The sequence below is a fragment of the Kogia breviceps genome, chromosome 9 (genome assembly GCF_026419965.1).
Source record: "Kogia breviceps isolate mKogBre1 chromosome 9, mKogBre1 haplotype 1, whole genome shotgun sequence".
NCBI lineage: Eukaryota > Metazoa > Chordata > Mammalia > Artiodactyla > Physeteridae > Kogia > Kogia breviceps.
Window position 1 is genome coordinate 76,369,441 of NC_081318.1, and position 15,110 is coordinate 76,384,550.

Consider the following 15,110-nt stretch of genomic DNA (forward strand, 5'->3'; position numbering starts at 1 on the left):
CGAGCAAACATTGTACAATGCTGTAGCCACCCAGGGGTGCTTATGGTTCAAACAAGAACTGTTTCAGGGGTGTGATGGGAACAAAAGTCTGATGGGAATAGGTTTGCGAGAAAGATGGAAAGAGGATTAGGACACAGTTGGACAAATCATTATAGGATTTTCTGGTAAATGGGGCAGAGAAATGGGTTGGTAGGTGGAGGAGGACGTAAAGTATTACTCTTTTATTTTGTATTTAAATTAGCATGAGAATCAAGCTTGGGGTGAATCCATTCAGCTAGCTCCCTGGAAGAGCCTTTCCTGGGGATAGTGATCACCGGGGACAAACTGTGTCCTGAAATTTCCTCAATCCTGAATTCCCTAGCTAAACTTTGCTGTCATAACTTTAGTATCCCTTTCACATAGACCTTGTCTTGCGCATTCATGTGCTTTCACCGACACACACATCCCACATCCCATTTAGCACAGGGGGACACGTCCTGGAGGAAACACACTAATTCAGCCCCTTGCAGCCAAACCCTGAGCAGATGCTGTTTGGACACTGTGCACTGGCAGTCAGGCCTTCATAATTCCTCTAAGTCGTGTCTTTCCTGTGTTTGTAGAATTAATGCTCAGCCTTTCCCCTCTGCAGTGTTGTTTGTGAGGCCCTTGACCATATCCAGGAACTCCGTTCTGCTTAATTGCCTATCAGGGTCAGGTATCTGCTTCTCGCTTGTTTCCTCAAACTCCCACTTTCATGGCCCCAGTAGCACGGAGGACACCTGCACACCTTGTATGAGCCACTCTGAGTCAGAACTGTTCTCCAGAATGTAAAAACAGTGGCTAAAAAAGAGAGACCAGGGAAGAGGAGGCAATCAGATTGGGGAAGCATCATTGGAACCAGGAAAGCCCAATATAACTGTTACCACACATTGGCTGAGAGAGGACAGTTGAATCCCCTTTATGGCACCGGCTGACCTGTTTATGATAGTGGATACATGTGTGTATGTATATACATTTATACATATATATATATATATACACATACACACATGTGTGTATCTATTTCATAGTAGGAAGTAGTGTAATTTTTATATATATAAATACCTAAGCCAAGCAGTCCTGTCAAAGGTCATTGCCACCTAAAATAGGATGAACTCAAATCTGTGTGTACATAGTTAGTGATGATGTTTATCTAAGTTAAATTTTTTTCATATTTTACCATCAATGAAACATTTTCTCCAATGTATTTTTGAGCAAGTAGTTTAATCCTGCTAACCATAAATCAGAAGAAAATATATTTCAGTATTTTGCTTATGAAATTGTGGGCTTTTAAATTTAATTATTTTCATGTAAGGATTAGAATTCTGAGAAAAAAGCGAATGAGAGCCATATAGGAGTCAAAAGCAACTATGCATTAAAAAAATTTTTTTTTTCCTCTGGGAAAAGGTATTTGAGGAAAAGATGAAGTTAAATGTTCTTAATTTCAAAAGGAGTTTCAGGAAATAGGCTTTTTTTTTTTTTTTCCCAGTAAGCAAGCCATACGATGGTCCTTTGAGGAGGAAATAAATAGCCAGAGAGGCGGAAACAGGGAAATATGGGGAGAAAAATGAGTGGGAGTGGAAGTGTTACCAATATGTGATAGCACAGTGGGATAAAGACATTGTGAGGAGAGTCTTAGTGGGTTTCAGGTATTAAAGCATTTTGTCTTACCTTGCTTCACTCTTGGACTCTGGTTTTGGAGTCTTACCTACTCTCATTCTTACTTTCAAAATGAAAATAACCTGGCTACTACTAATAATCCATGCTCTCCCATGGAGCATTCTAGAGACACCTTCTCTGTGTGAGGAATAGAGGATGGGACAGTGAGTGTCAGTCTTTATTTTTATTTATTTATTTTTTTAAACATCTTTATTTGAGTATAACTGTTTTACAATAGTGTGTTAGTTTTTCCTTTACAACAAAGTGAATCAGTTATACATATACATATGTTCCCATATCTCTTCCCTCTTGCGTCACCCTCTCTCCCACCCTCCCTATCCCACCCCTCTAGGTGGTCACAAAGCACAGAGGAGTGTCAGTCTTTAAAGATTGGTAACCAGTGCAGTGTCACTGGAAGCATTAAATCACATTAAGCCAAGGGGCTTACTTTCCCTCCAGCTTAAGTTTCTAGGTCTTTTAGATCATCTTTCATGTACACTAAAGAAGAATTTGTCATCTATGATACATTTTACTTATTTCTGTGGCCTTGGCTACCATCCACAGCTGAACATTTATATCTGTGAAACCTTAGGTATCGGGGTAATTTGTCTGCTGTGAACTTGGGGGATGTTCTGAGTGCTTCTCTCGGGGTAATTCGTCTGCCATGAACTTGGGGGATGTTCTGAGTGCTTATCTCAGTCAGGTGCTGTGGGAAGTGAATTCTGAGTAGGACTTGTACATACTGAGCACAGGAACACTCTCGATAATCTCTGTGCCACAGACTTACTCCAGGTTGTAATCTTTGAGATTGAAAATGTGCAAAGACAGAGAGCTGGCTTTGAAGGCCACTGTGCTCTTTGACTTACACCAAGTTTGGCTAAGCATTCCTTTATTATAAGCGCAGTGACTGCATCAAACAAAAAAATACATGCTTTGTTATTTATGCTGTTTCTTTCAGCTCTGGTGCAGTTCCCTGGTACGGAATTTAATGTGTAGAGTTACTGGTAGTTTATTTTAACAGCGTTTTCCCCTAATTACTGGTTTGGTGTTTATATCAACATAGGTGTTGAATGATTTCAGAGGGTTGATATTGAGACAGGGGGCTTGTAAAGAATTCTGTCTTAAAAATTCAGAGCTGACAGAAGCTTTAGTTATTAATCAACGTACCTGCTCATTTTGGGGTTGGAAAGAATTTGTCCAAAATCACAGAGGTGGCAGTGACCATTCTAGACTGTACTCCATCATAATCTTTCCCTGAGACTGGCCCCCCTCGCAGAGGACATTTGGGGAGTGGAAAAAACATGGGCCATTTCCAAAAAAGCAGATCGGGGGGCCAGGGCAGGAATTTGGGAAGGCTTGAGGGCATGGGGTGTTTCCAGGGTAAAGGAGAGAAGTATAGAGGAGTGGAGTGAATTGACTTTATGTTTTGACTTCTGGCTTTTGAGTTGGAAATACCTGCATGCTCCTGAAAATCATGCTTCAGGCTCCCTCTGGCATATAAGCTGAAGGTTCTGATGCCTGCTTAATATTCTAAATTTAAATTCCATAACTTTCAGCTCTGTGTATTTTTTCTAAACACTATAAGCATCTCAAATAGGCCAAGAGATGTTGGGTTGGCCAAGAAGTTCATTCAGTTAGTGAATACATTGTTCAGTAAAGTTCTTCGTGAAAATGAAAAATGTTTTTTATTTTTACTTAAAGCTGAACGAACTGTTTAGCCAACCCAATGTTTGTATACCCTCAATGACAAATCCTAGGCTTAAGTTATGGGTAGTTATGTATCTATCTAACACTGGAAATTTCCAGCAGTCCCAGTTGAATATAACTGTCAGACTGTTTTATCCTGCAAGTTTGCAGAGCTTTGCATTAGGGAACACGGTGTCATTGTTTAATGAAAATTTTCTTGGTATTAAAAAATCAGATGAGAGAGAAATTTGTAATTGAACTCTGAATTATTGATCTACTTTTAGTATGTATTCTGAAGTTGTGGAGATCCTCATTTTAGAAACCAAATAGACTCACAAGTAAACCTTTACTTTTTATTTTATAACCGAGGAGATGAGATTTTCACAAAGCTGAATTATCATAATCCTTAAAAAAATATATAAGCATGGATTTTAAAGATAATATGAAAGTGTCTCTCTGACAGTGTTTTGTTTGTTTTGCAGGCTATAGGTTCCAGGCTTGCTGTAATTACCCAGAATATAGCAAATCTTGGGACAGGCATTATTATATCCTTAATCTATGGCTGGCAGTTAACACTTTTACTGTTAGCAATTGTACCCATCATTACAGTAGCAGGAGTTATTGAAATGAAAATGCTGTCTGGACAAGCACTGAAAGATAAGAAAGAACTTGAAGGTGCCGGGAAGGTGAGTCAGACGGAGTATAACTGCTGACCTAAGTAGAGTAAAATATTCTAATCAGTGTCTTTCTGTTAAGACTACTTCCTAAGCTCCGAGACTGTTTTTATAACCATTCCTCAAAGCGGTCTTATCTGACGCTTGTTCAGCGGGTTGAAAACTGAAGAAAAGTAGCAAAACAAATTCTTAGACTCACGGACTGACAACTAATTTTGCCAGGCTTTTCTAGTTTCAGCCAATTGTCTTCATACTCCTCTCCCTCCCTCTTTCTGTGGAGCAAGCAGAAATCCATTGCTTTATTGAGGAAAGGAGGCCCATTTAATTACATATGAGGGGGGAGATTAAAAAATGGAAAAGACTTAAAGGTATTTATTCTATCTGGCTTAAAATATTATCTTTCTTTCTCTTTCATACACCTCCTCCCTTCTTGTTATTTCTGTTTACCCTAACCCTAATACGTTTTCTTTTGAGGGGCGGTGTTGCATACTTGTCTGTCTGTCGTTGTTGTTGATTTGCATTTTGCATCTCCCTTTACTTTTTTTTTGTGGTATGCGGGCCTCTCACTGTTGTGGCCTCTCCCGTTGCGGGGCACAGGCTCCGGATGCGCAGGCTCAGCGGCCATGGCTCACGAGCCCAGCCGCTCCGCGGCACGTGGGATCTTCCCGGACCGGGGCATGAACCTGTATCCCCTGCATCGGCAGGCGGATTCTCAACCACTGCGCCACCAGGGAAGCCCTCCCTTTACTTTTTAAAGAATTTTTACTTTACACTGGAGTATAGTTGATTAACAATGTTGTGTCAGTTTCAGGTGTACCGCAAAGTGATTCAGTTATACATATACATGTTATCTTTTCTCTCTCAGGTTCTTTTCCCATTTAGGTTATACAGAGTATTGAGTGGAGTTGTTGTTTTGAACAAATGCTTATATGGCAGTTGCTTTACTTCTCAGGGTGACCCTGTGAGATGGGTTCTATTATAGCTCCTTTTTCAGGTGAGGCTGAGGCACAGGCAGGTAATGCCACCAGTGCCTTAGAGCTCGTGAGTTGTAAGTTTCAGAGCCAGGATTCAAACCCAGACGGTCGTGTTCCCAAGTTGTGCCTCTGTGAAGAAAGGAAGAGGTCTGCAGATGGCAGAACATAATCTGATACCATGTGATCTGTATCATTGTAGAAATGAGTGGTCAGAGCACCTCCAAAACTGGGCCTACCATCTAGGATAGGGATACATCTATCAGTGGACCCTTCAAGGTTCCCAAGAGTCAGGGCAGGGACCCAGGCAGATCCAGTGGCCCAGGTGTCTGAGGTACTTTGCCTCTGGACCAGGCAGCTCACGAATAGGATGATGGAGGGGGTCCTGGAGGTTGGTTATTACCACTCACACTTTGTCCTCCACCGCCCTGCCATTTCCGCAGACTTTTTACCCTGTGTCTTTGGGATTCCTTCAGGAAACTCCCCTGGACCAGCTTTAGTGCTTCTCAGTGATTGCCAATGACGGAAAGACCTCACGTGAAGTTTCCCGTCAGGCTGTCAGAGGCCCAGTCCTGAGATTCAGCAGGATGGTGCCCGCCCCCAGGTGTCTGGAGTCCATCCTGTAACTAGTTACTTCATTTAATCCTGTACTTTGTTGGTTTCTCCCCTATGGTGTTGACTCTTCATCTGATGAGAAGATGGAAAAACTGTGTATAAAAAGAAAGTGCATTACTGTTTTATAGTGTCATTGTTTACTGAGGTGTTCAAAATGTCCCAGAAAGGAGTCTTAGGTTGTTCGTAGGAAGCAGATGACCGATGGGAAGTTAATTCACTGCAAACCACAGATTGGCACCTTTGAAGTGGTGCATCAGGCTTAAGAATCTGGGAGTTCTGTCAGAGGGGACAGGGGAAGGGGTGCCGATGGAAATAGATACATGGGAGTGTGACAGGTTTTCTGGGTAAAGGTTGGGGGTGAGGTAAATGTTCTGCTCCATTGGTGGCTCATGAGAGAGGAAACAGCAGGTAGGGAAAGTGGTGGCTGCTGTACCAGCTGGTCCATGAAATAGTAAAAATCAACTCCCACCTGATCACCATTCTCAGGTTACCATTTATTGCCTGTTTATTGTATACCAGGCATCGTGCTAAGAGCTCTACATGCATTACCTCATTTGACACTCTCAATAACCCTTTTAAATTATCCCTGTTAGGTAATAAAACTCAAGGTTCAGAGAAGTCAGGTAACTTGCCCAAAGTCACACAGCAGCAGCCTAACTGATGTGTCTACTTTCTATATTCCTCTTACAGAAGCCACACTCATCTCTTACAAACACAAACAAAATCATGCTAACCTTTAACTCCTCCAGTGGCTTCTTTTTTTTTTTTTCACACACACACTGTATTTTATTTTTGCAAGAGATAAATGGACACCAAGCATTATAAACGGGTGACCACAACAAAAGCAACAACGATTGCAATTACCAAACACGAAACACACTCATACTGTCATAATATTGACATTCAGTCCAGTAATCCTCCACTGTAACAGCTCCTTTACTTTGCAGTGAAAATTGATTTGTATATTTTTTGCCTCTGAGTCCTTGTGGGATTTTTATTCAAACAGAAAGTCACAAAAATTATAATCATCCTCATCAGTTCGCTCAGTCCCATGTAATTAATTTTTTTATCTCTATCTTTTGTTAGCACTTTTATGAGTTCATCAGTTTTCCATTAGAGTTCTGAAAATGCTTATTCATTCAGTTCAGCAGTATAGTCAGTTACCAGAAACCTGTACTTGTCAGAGTCTTTTCCATGAATTCCTTGAAGATGAAACCCTTTTATAGGAACATTTTTGCAAAAGCATCAGAGTACATCCAGAACTGTCTGTAAATGACAAAAGACTTAAAAATGACCACGGTTAAAGATTTGATGAAAGTTCATAATAATGCAATTGACAAGGAAATTTAGTTATTTCTGAGATATACATTTTCAAGTAATAACTAGCATTATGACTTATAACATTATACCAGTGCATATAAGATTTTTAGAAATTTCATGTAATGTCTGGAACATTTATATTAACATATTTCCATACAAATAACCCAAAGAAAGTTTAGTATTAGTTGTTTTTTTGTTTGTTTGTTTGTTTGTTTATACTGCAGGTTCTTATTAGTCATCAGTTTTATCCTCCAGTGGCTTCTGATCACACTTGCAATAAAATCAGCCCTATTCATGCAGAGTTGGTATAAAACTCTGCATGAATCAGCCCCTGATGACTTCTCTGACCCTGTCTTGCGCTAATGTCTCCCTCACCCACCCAGCTCTGGCCTTATGGGCCTTCTTTCAGTTCCTAGAACACTCCAAGCCGGTTCCCTCTGGTCTTCATATCTCAGAATTATTACTCTTCAGAGAGGTCTTTCCTGGCACTTGAATTAATTCCTGACACTTCTCAGCACTTTATTTCTTTCCTATTTCTTTATTGATTAATGGTCTGTCTTCCCTACTAAAATGGGGGCCAGGACCGTATCTGTTGGTTTGCCTTTAGAGGGGCAGAGCAGGCCCAGTATTCCAGAGCAGGATTGTGTGATGTCAGAGCCAGCTGATAACCTTTACCTTGCCTGTGATCTGTGTTCCATCCACTTGTCACGTTATTATTGACGAATGAACATTTTTATAGAATAGATGCTTTTTCTTTTTAGAAATAAAAGCTGTAATCAGTTTATTTGAGGGTAGGAAGAGAAGTGTGAGTTTTTTCTAGAAATATATGTGTATTTTTTCCTTTCTTAAAAATTATTTAGTACATGATCGTTTCTGAGGAAAACTCAGTGCTATTTCCTGTTCTTGAATTACAAGTTCTCTCTCTTCATAGTGGTTACTGAATCTCTGTTTAAAAGTCTTGGAGCAGGGCTTCCCTGGTGGCGCAGTGGTTGAGAGTCCGCCTGCCGATGCAGGGGACGCGGGTTCGTGCCCCGGTCCGGGAAGATCCCACATGCCGCGGAGCGGCTGGGCCCGTGAGCCATGGCCGCTGAGCCTGCAAAAGTCTTGGAGCAAATGAAGCTGCGAGAATGCAGAGTACTAATTAATCCTTTTCCTAATTGCTTCATCGTGTGGCAAGATAAAGACAGCTGTTTAGTGATTATATTGTTTTACTCACTTTTCAAGGTCTGTAACTCATAAACTCTCATTTTTATTGGGCTGTTCACTCTAAAAAGCAATGACATTTACAAACCAATCACAAACAGAACAGACCTGCCTTAGAAGAATGTGCACAGAAAATATTTCTTAAAATCATTACGTTGAAATTTACAGTAAAGTCTGTTTTTCAGCAGACATTGTTATAGTTTGTTGAATTTTCTTACTAATGCAAAAAACCTCTATGTTTGAAGCCTTATAATTGAAAATATTTCTACCATGGGTCTGAACAAGGATTGTCTTTGGGGGTTTGACTGGAGGTTAATTTCCTCTAACTTTTTGCTTTATGCACTTTTAGCATTTTCTAAAAAGAGTATATACTATTTTTATAATATGTAAAGAATTTGTAAAATATTTTGACATAAATTGAATCTGGACATTTTCCTGTATTGTTAGTAGCTTATGGTAAACATAGTACAATCTTCTTGGACTGCTGGGTCAGAGTATAATATTTTTAACTTTATTTTTTGAATATGTTTTTGTTTTGAAGATTATGGTATTAATTTTTTTCTTCTAATATTTTTTGCATTAGTCTTTAAAACCAACAATGTCATATCAAATATCCACTATTATCTTTGAAGTTAGGTATTTGTGTACGGTAGGATTCAGTAAAGAATAAGTAAGATTTGGGGTTTGTGATTTTTTTATGCTGTAAATCACTCTCATGTAATTGAATGTGTCTGTATTAGAATCAGTTCCGACCAGTATAGAGGCCAGAGAAAGGAAGAACATCTTAAACAATAAGGATAATTTCTCTTACTGATTTATAATTTATACTTACAATTCTAAAAATTATTTCTCTTGGAATTAGAGTTAAAAGGGACTTCAGAGACCCTCTTGTTCATCCTCCTCATTTTACAGATGAAGAGAACGAGATAGAAGGGCATTTCAAGGTCTCATGCTGATGCAGGCTGAAATCTCATTTTGTACACTGATGTTTTTCGTATTTTCCATAGCCCTTTTACCCAGACTCCAAAAGGTGGTAAAGGATGTATTTGTCCTAGTCAAATAGACTTGTTGGAAGTTAAATTCAATTAAAATATAGATAGAAAGTTTCTGGAAAACCAATTGTTAATATGTGCTGTGCTCCTTAAAAAGTAGTTTATTCTTTTTGACCTAGTAATTTAACTTTTTAGAACTTCTCCTAAGAAAATAGTTCAATATGGACAAACATTTATGTATGAGGATGTTTATCACAGAATTATTTTTAATAAGAATTGAAAGCTTTGTTTAGTAATAAAGGACTGCTTAGCTGGCTGAGATAGTAAGTGGCCCTTTAAACATCCCGTTGTTAATGTATATTTAATGACCTTTGAAAAGTCTCTTTATTTGTTAAGGTAAAAAATAAGGCTATGAAGCCAAACATAGAGCTTGAGTCCAATTTTGTTAAACAGGTATAGTTTAGAAAATAACAACATGTAAGCTATTATGTAAAATACACCAGTATGTAACTTCTCATTACCTTCTCTGTCTTTTCAATATTTTCCAAATATTCTTTAGTTGTCTCAAATGACAATTATATAAGAAAAATATAAACATTACACTTTATAGGTATTTTAATAATATTTTAATTTAATGACATTATAATAACTTTTTAATATATATATAACATTATAAACTTAAAATGTGACCATCATAGAAGAAAGGGCACTGCAATGGAGATAAAATACTGAGTTCTTAGGTTAATTTTGCTACTGTAAAGCCATGTAGCTTTAGGTAAGGGCCTTCATCTGTTGAAGCTTCAGTTTCTCTTTCTGTAGAGAGAAGTTTGAATTAGCCCATCTTCCTTCCAGACCTAAATCTCGATTTGATAAATCACTTGGTATCCTTTTCTATAGCAAAGACGCTCAGGAGTCATAATAAATATTATTTAATATGTAATATGTAAATAATACATATTAATAAAATTAATTTTATGAATCTCCTATATGGAATTCAAACTAATTGCCACTGTTGGCCTTGGTGCCTTTAGTAACGGGGCATTCTCTGTTACAGATTGCCACGGAAGCAATAGAAAACTTCCGAACTGTTGTTTCTTTGACTCGGGAGGAGAAGTTTGAATATATGTATGCCCTGAGTTTGCAGGTACCATACAGGTAATAACCACGGAAGAGTGGGAGGGGAGGATGGGGAGTTTTTCAATCGTCAGATTTGTTTTCAGGAAGATTGCTTTGGCCAGAAGGTAGGGAACAAGTGGAGAGACTTCTAGAAGGGAACCAATTGGGAAGCAATTACAGTTAATCCAAGAGAGGAATCACAAGACCTGACCTAAGGCAGGGACATCTCTGAGGCAGAGCCTGTAAGAGCAGGTAACTGAGGGGAGGGGAGGGAGAGAGGGTGTTGAGAATGACTCTGATGCTACATTTGCATGATGATGCTATTACATGTTCCCACTGGGAATGAGTTTTTTGTGGAACATGAAATTTGAGGTATCTGTGGAGCCTGAGGGGGTGGTCTTCTTGGGTACACCCTTCCTTCTTCTCTTTACCCTTCTCTCGTGCATGACCTTCTGTTCTTCCTTTAAAGAACTCACAGGGAGGGCTCTAGAAAGTGATGTGAACATAAGCAAGCCCATCCTCTCTGAGTCTCCTTTCTTCTTTTATCCATGGGTTTTCAAGGTTTTTAAAATGAAAGTAGAGTCTTTTTTTATGGAAAAAAAATTCACTTGAAATCCCAGTATGTGAAACAGATAATAGCAGAAGTTGATCTGATTGAAGCAGGCATAGGCGGCCCATTCACCAGCCTCTCGCACCTCCACATCGCCCAGTTCCATGTGGATCAAAAAGTCCACGTGTTAACTCCTTTGCAGAGCCTCCTCTAACTCCCCTAGAGGGTTAGTGCTTCTCCTTTCTTCCTTTAACACGTGATTCATAAGGTACTTCCATTGCATAAATAACAATCCAGCTTGACTCCTGGGTCCCCAAAGGCAAGAACATGCCTGCTTCCTTTGTGTTGGCCCTTCACGGTCCCTCCAGCTTGTGGTGTTGGGTCAACGTGTGTTGAATGAATGTTTACTATAGATAGAGTACATATGTATTATATGTCCATGGGTGGGGGAAAGGGAAGGAATTTCTTAATCCCTAACAATCTCTTCTTGTTGTCTTTGGCTTATATTAACTTGACCTCAGTGCTTTGAGGTGTGGTTAATTCTCCATTAAAGATGAAGACACTGAGGTTCAGAGACTAGGCATTTTCCTAAATTCTCACAAGCGGTGATGTGAGGACCAACTTAGTGTTTTGGAGACGAAACACATTTTTGTCTGCTACACCTCCATACCCTACTGCTAACCCACGAAAGGTTACGTTTTAAGGACTGATAATTGAAAGTCAAGTAAGTTTCGGAATGCCTTCTTTTCAGAAACTCTTTGAAGAAAGCACAGATCTTTGGAATCACGTTTTCCATCACCCAGGCAATGATGTATCTTTCTTACGCTGGCTCTTTCCGTTTTGGTGCCTACTTGGTGGGACGTGGCATCATGGACTTTCAGGATGTTCTCTTGTAAGTATGGGGGTCGTCTTTACAGTTAAACTCTAGAAATCAAACCAAGGCGCATGTTTCATGCCTGGATAGAAAACCTTACTGTGAAGCTTCATGAAGAGATTTTGGTGATTCAGAAAACGACATTTTGCCTTTGAGTCTCCTTGTATTATCCTGGAAGCACCTCATTTCATTTGGGGAATCTGTGTCTACCCTTCTCCCCAATGCTGACTCACACATTTGACCTTCTTGAATCCATGTCTAGCTGGGGTAGTGATTCAATGAGGAGTTTCCAGAAGGCCTGGGTGTTTGGGAAGAAGCCTAACCCAGAGCTAAGTACCTGGTTCCTTTTAAAGGATTCTAAACAGGGCGGCCAAAGAATGGGTGTGAAGCACTGAGTTCTGAGAGCCCTGGAAGATTCCAGGATAAATTTGCTTTCTTTCATAAGAGAAAAGCAGTTGGAAGGTAAGAGCTGGAGAAATGCAGAAATGACAAAGGAAAGCTCGATTGGAGTATCTGCTCCATCACTGTGAATGCAGAAAACTGTACCTCAGTCAGGAGAAGACAGACCTGGACTTAACTTATATTTCTAAAACACTAAAGTATGCAGTTTGGTAGTGAAAAATACGTGTAATTTTTCTGAGTGTCTAGGTTAGGTGATGGCTGAGCTGCCCTTTGATACCATACCATAATTAGTGGTATTACATTTAAAGCAGCAGCATCGAAGCCTGGGAATATGTGTTAGTATAATATTTCCATCCTATTTAGACATTGACTTGTGCGTGCATTTCAGTTTTCTCAGGATGACTCCAACAGAAAATTTCCACTCAGCATCTTTCTGATTATTGTTATGCAGGTGCTATTTATAACTATAACCAAAAGATCAAAACCAGGCATCATTGGCATTGGTGCTTTGATTAGATAATTATTTGATATATTGCTTTACTCCAAGGTTAAGGTATTCAACTGATGGAAATTGCTGACTCTTGGACTTTCAGATTCGGAAAATCCATCTTCCAAGTAAGGGATAGGGGAGACCTGGCTGAAGAGCAGTCCATTTTAAACAGATTCCACAGGTCTAAATGATAACAAGCCCAAGATGAACCATCTGTGTGATTTATTTAGAGCTATTAAAAAGAAAAAAGAAAAAAACACTGTGCTCCATTAACTCAGGAATAGAGTCCAAAGGAATGGACCTGATGGACTCATGGCATTATTCTGGGAGATTCCTAATATTATGTCAGTTCCCGGTCCACTGTTTAAAAAGGCATTTTGATAAACATGTCCATAGAAGGGCAGCTGAAATGTTGAAAGTGAAGGGAGTTACCAAAGATGCAAAGGGTTTGAAAATAATATTCCAATACTTTGTAGGGATGTATTCTACAAAAGGAAGTACATTTTTCTTGGTTTGAAAAGGAACTTTTTAACAATAGACTTCCTCAGTCAAACTTCCTCTCTCCTAAAACCAAGGATGGAAGCTAGCTTAGGGGATGTGCCCTGGCACAGGCATCGAGAGCTGGACTTGACATTCTGCGAAGTCCTTCCCAACTTTAAGCTATGACTCCCATGTCATAGATTAAGAATACCGATGCAGGGAATTCCCTGACGGCCCAGTGGTTAGGACCTGGCGCTTTCAGTGTGGTGGCCTGGGTTCGATCCCTGGTTGGGGAACTAAGACCCTGCAAGCCGTGTGGCATGGCCAAAAAAAATAGAATGTCGATGCATCTTGAGAGCAGCATGATACCTGGCTCTTTAAGGAACTCTCTGCAGTACAGTTCACAGGTTTTCTAAGAATCTGATGTAATCCAGCAAAACGCCTAAATCCGTTATTGATTGCCACAAGTAATGCTGCATGACAACCACCCACTACCCCCCAGTGGCACACGATAATAAACATTTATTTTTGCCCTTAAGTTTGGGGGTTAGCTGGGCAGTTCTGCTGATCTGGGCATAGTGGATCTCAGCTGGGCTCGCTCTTGTGTGCAGTGAGTAACAGGCTAGTAGACTGGGGCCCACGGCACTCTTCTATCTGGGCCTTGTCCTCCCAGCAGCTGGGTGGGCTTGTGGTAGTGGCGGGGAGAGAGAGAAGCATGCAAGGCCCTCTGAGTCATAGGCTTGGACCTGGCAACAGTCACTTCCACCACATCCTGTTGGCTAAAGCAAATTCCAAGGCCAACCCAGATTCAAAGGGTAGGAAAACAAATTCTACTTCCTCAGTGAAGGAGCTGCAAAGTCACTTACAAGAAGGTGAGGGCACAGAGAGAGATGAAACATGGGGTCATTTTATAATCAGTCAGTTACACCGATATGAACTTATAAGGAAAAGTGTTTGTTTTTTGTGTTTTTTTTTTTTGAAACTTTTTGAGTAACGTGTTGTGACTCTTTGAGACAGTGCTCCCTGGGTGTAGGAGTGTCCCCTTTCTAGCATTGCAGTCCTAACTCTTTGCACGTTTTGTCTTTGTCGTTGGCAGAGTGTTCTCAGCCATTGTCTTTGGCGCGATGGCTGTGGGACAGGTCAGTTCATTTGCTCCTGACTATGCCAAGGCCAAAGTGTCAGCAGCCCACGTCATCATGATCATCGAAAAAACCCCTGTGATCGACAGCTACAGCACAGAAGGCCTAAAGCCGGTCAGTTTGATGTTTTGATTATATGATCTGCTCCTAACTGATGAATTTTAGTATTCTAAGTGGAAGTTTAATAAAATCTGTGCTTTTTTTATTTGGTGGTAATAAAGTGGAAGTTTCTCTGTCGTTTTAGTTCATTTTAGTAAATGCTGATAATACACGTTAATGTCTAGTACTTTTGTAGAACAAAGCCACACAGATGTAGAAATACTGCCCATTTTATACACAAATCCTACTAATCAGGTTTTATTATATGTAGGTTACCCTATTCTTGGGGAACAGATTTGAGTTTTCACATTTGTATTGTGTTAACGAGACATGCTGTGGAAACACTGACCCTTTTAGATCTTATGTATTTTACATTTTAGCAGTTACAAATGGAGGCTGACTGTAGTACAAGTTCACTACCTTCTGATACCTGGCGGTAGAGAGGGTTGGCTATTGTGAATTTTCAGGATTGCAACAATCAAATTTACTGTTATTGTTCTGATTTTAGAATACAGTGGAAGGAAATGTGACATTTAATGAAGTCGTGTTCAACTATCCCACTCGACCGGACATTCCAGTGCTTCAGGGGCTGAGCCTCGAGGTGAAGAAGGGCCAGACGCTGGCCCTGGTGGGCAGCAGTGGCTGTGGGAAAAGCACGGTGGTCCAGCTCCTGGAGCGGTTCTACGACCCTTTGGCTGGAACAGTGGTGAGCACACTTTTTTTCTTCTTTTAAAAAAAATTTTATTGGAGTAGAGTTGATTTACAGTATTGTAAATCACTCAGCAAAGTGATTGAGTTATACATATACATATATTCATTCTT

At 40.0% G+C, this 15,110-nt stretch overlaps 1 protein-coding gene across 6 annotated transcripts in view; it reads left to right on the forward strand.

Moving 5' to 3' along the window:
- Positions 1 to 15,110, forward strand: part of ABCB1 (ATP binding cassette subfamily B member 1) — a 120,803-nt gene that overhangs the window by 83,754 nt on the left and 21,939 nt on the right. For 5 of the 6 annotated variants that reach the window (XM_067042687.1, XM_059074150.2, XM_067042690.1 and 2 more), the window contains exons 21-25: positions 3,846 to 4,049; positions 10,193 to 10,293; positions 11,556 to 11,696; positions 14,147 to 14,303; positions 14,797 to 14,994. In XM_067042687.1, the coding sequence (XP_066898788.1) occupies positions 3,846 to 4,049; positions 10,193 to 10,293; positions 11,556 to 11,696; positions 14,147 to 14,303; positions 14,797 to 14,994 (801 nt within the window). The remainder of the gene's footprint in view (positions 1 to 3,845; positions 4,050 to 10,192; positions 10,294 to 11,555; positions 11,697 to 14,146; positions 14,304 to 14,796; positions 14,995 to 15,110) is intronic. The other variant, XR_010842272.1, reaches the window with a different exon arrangement.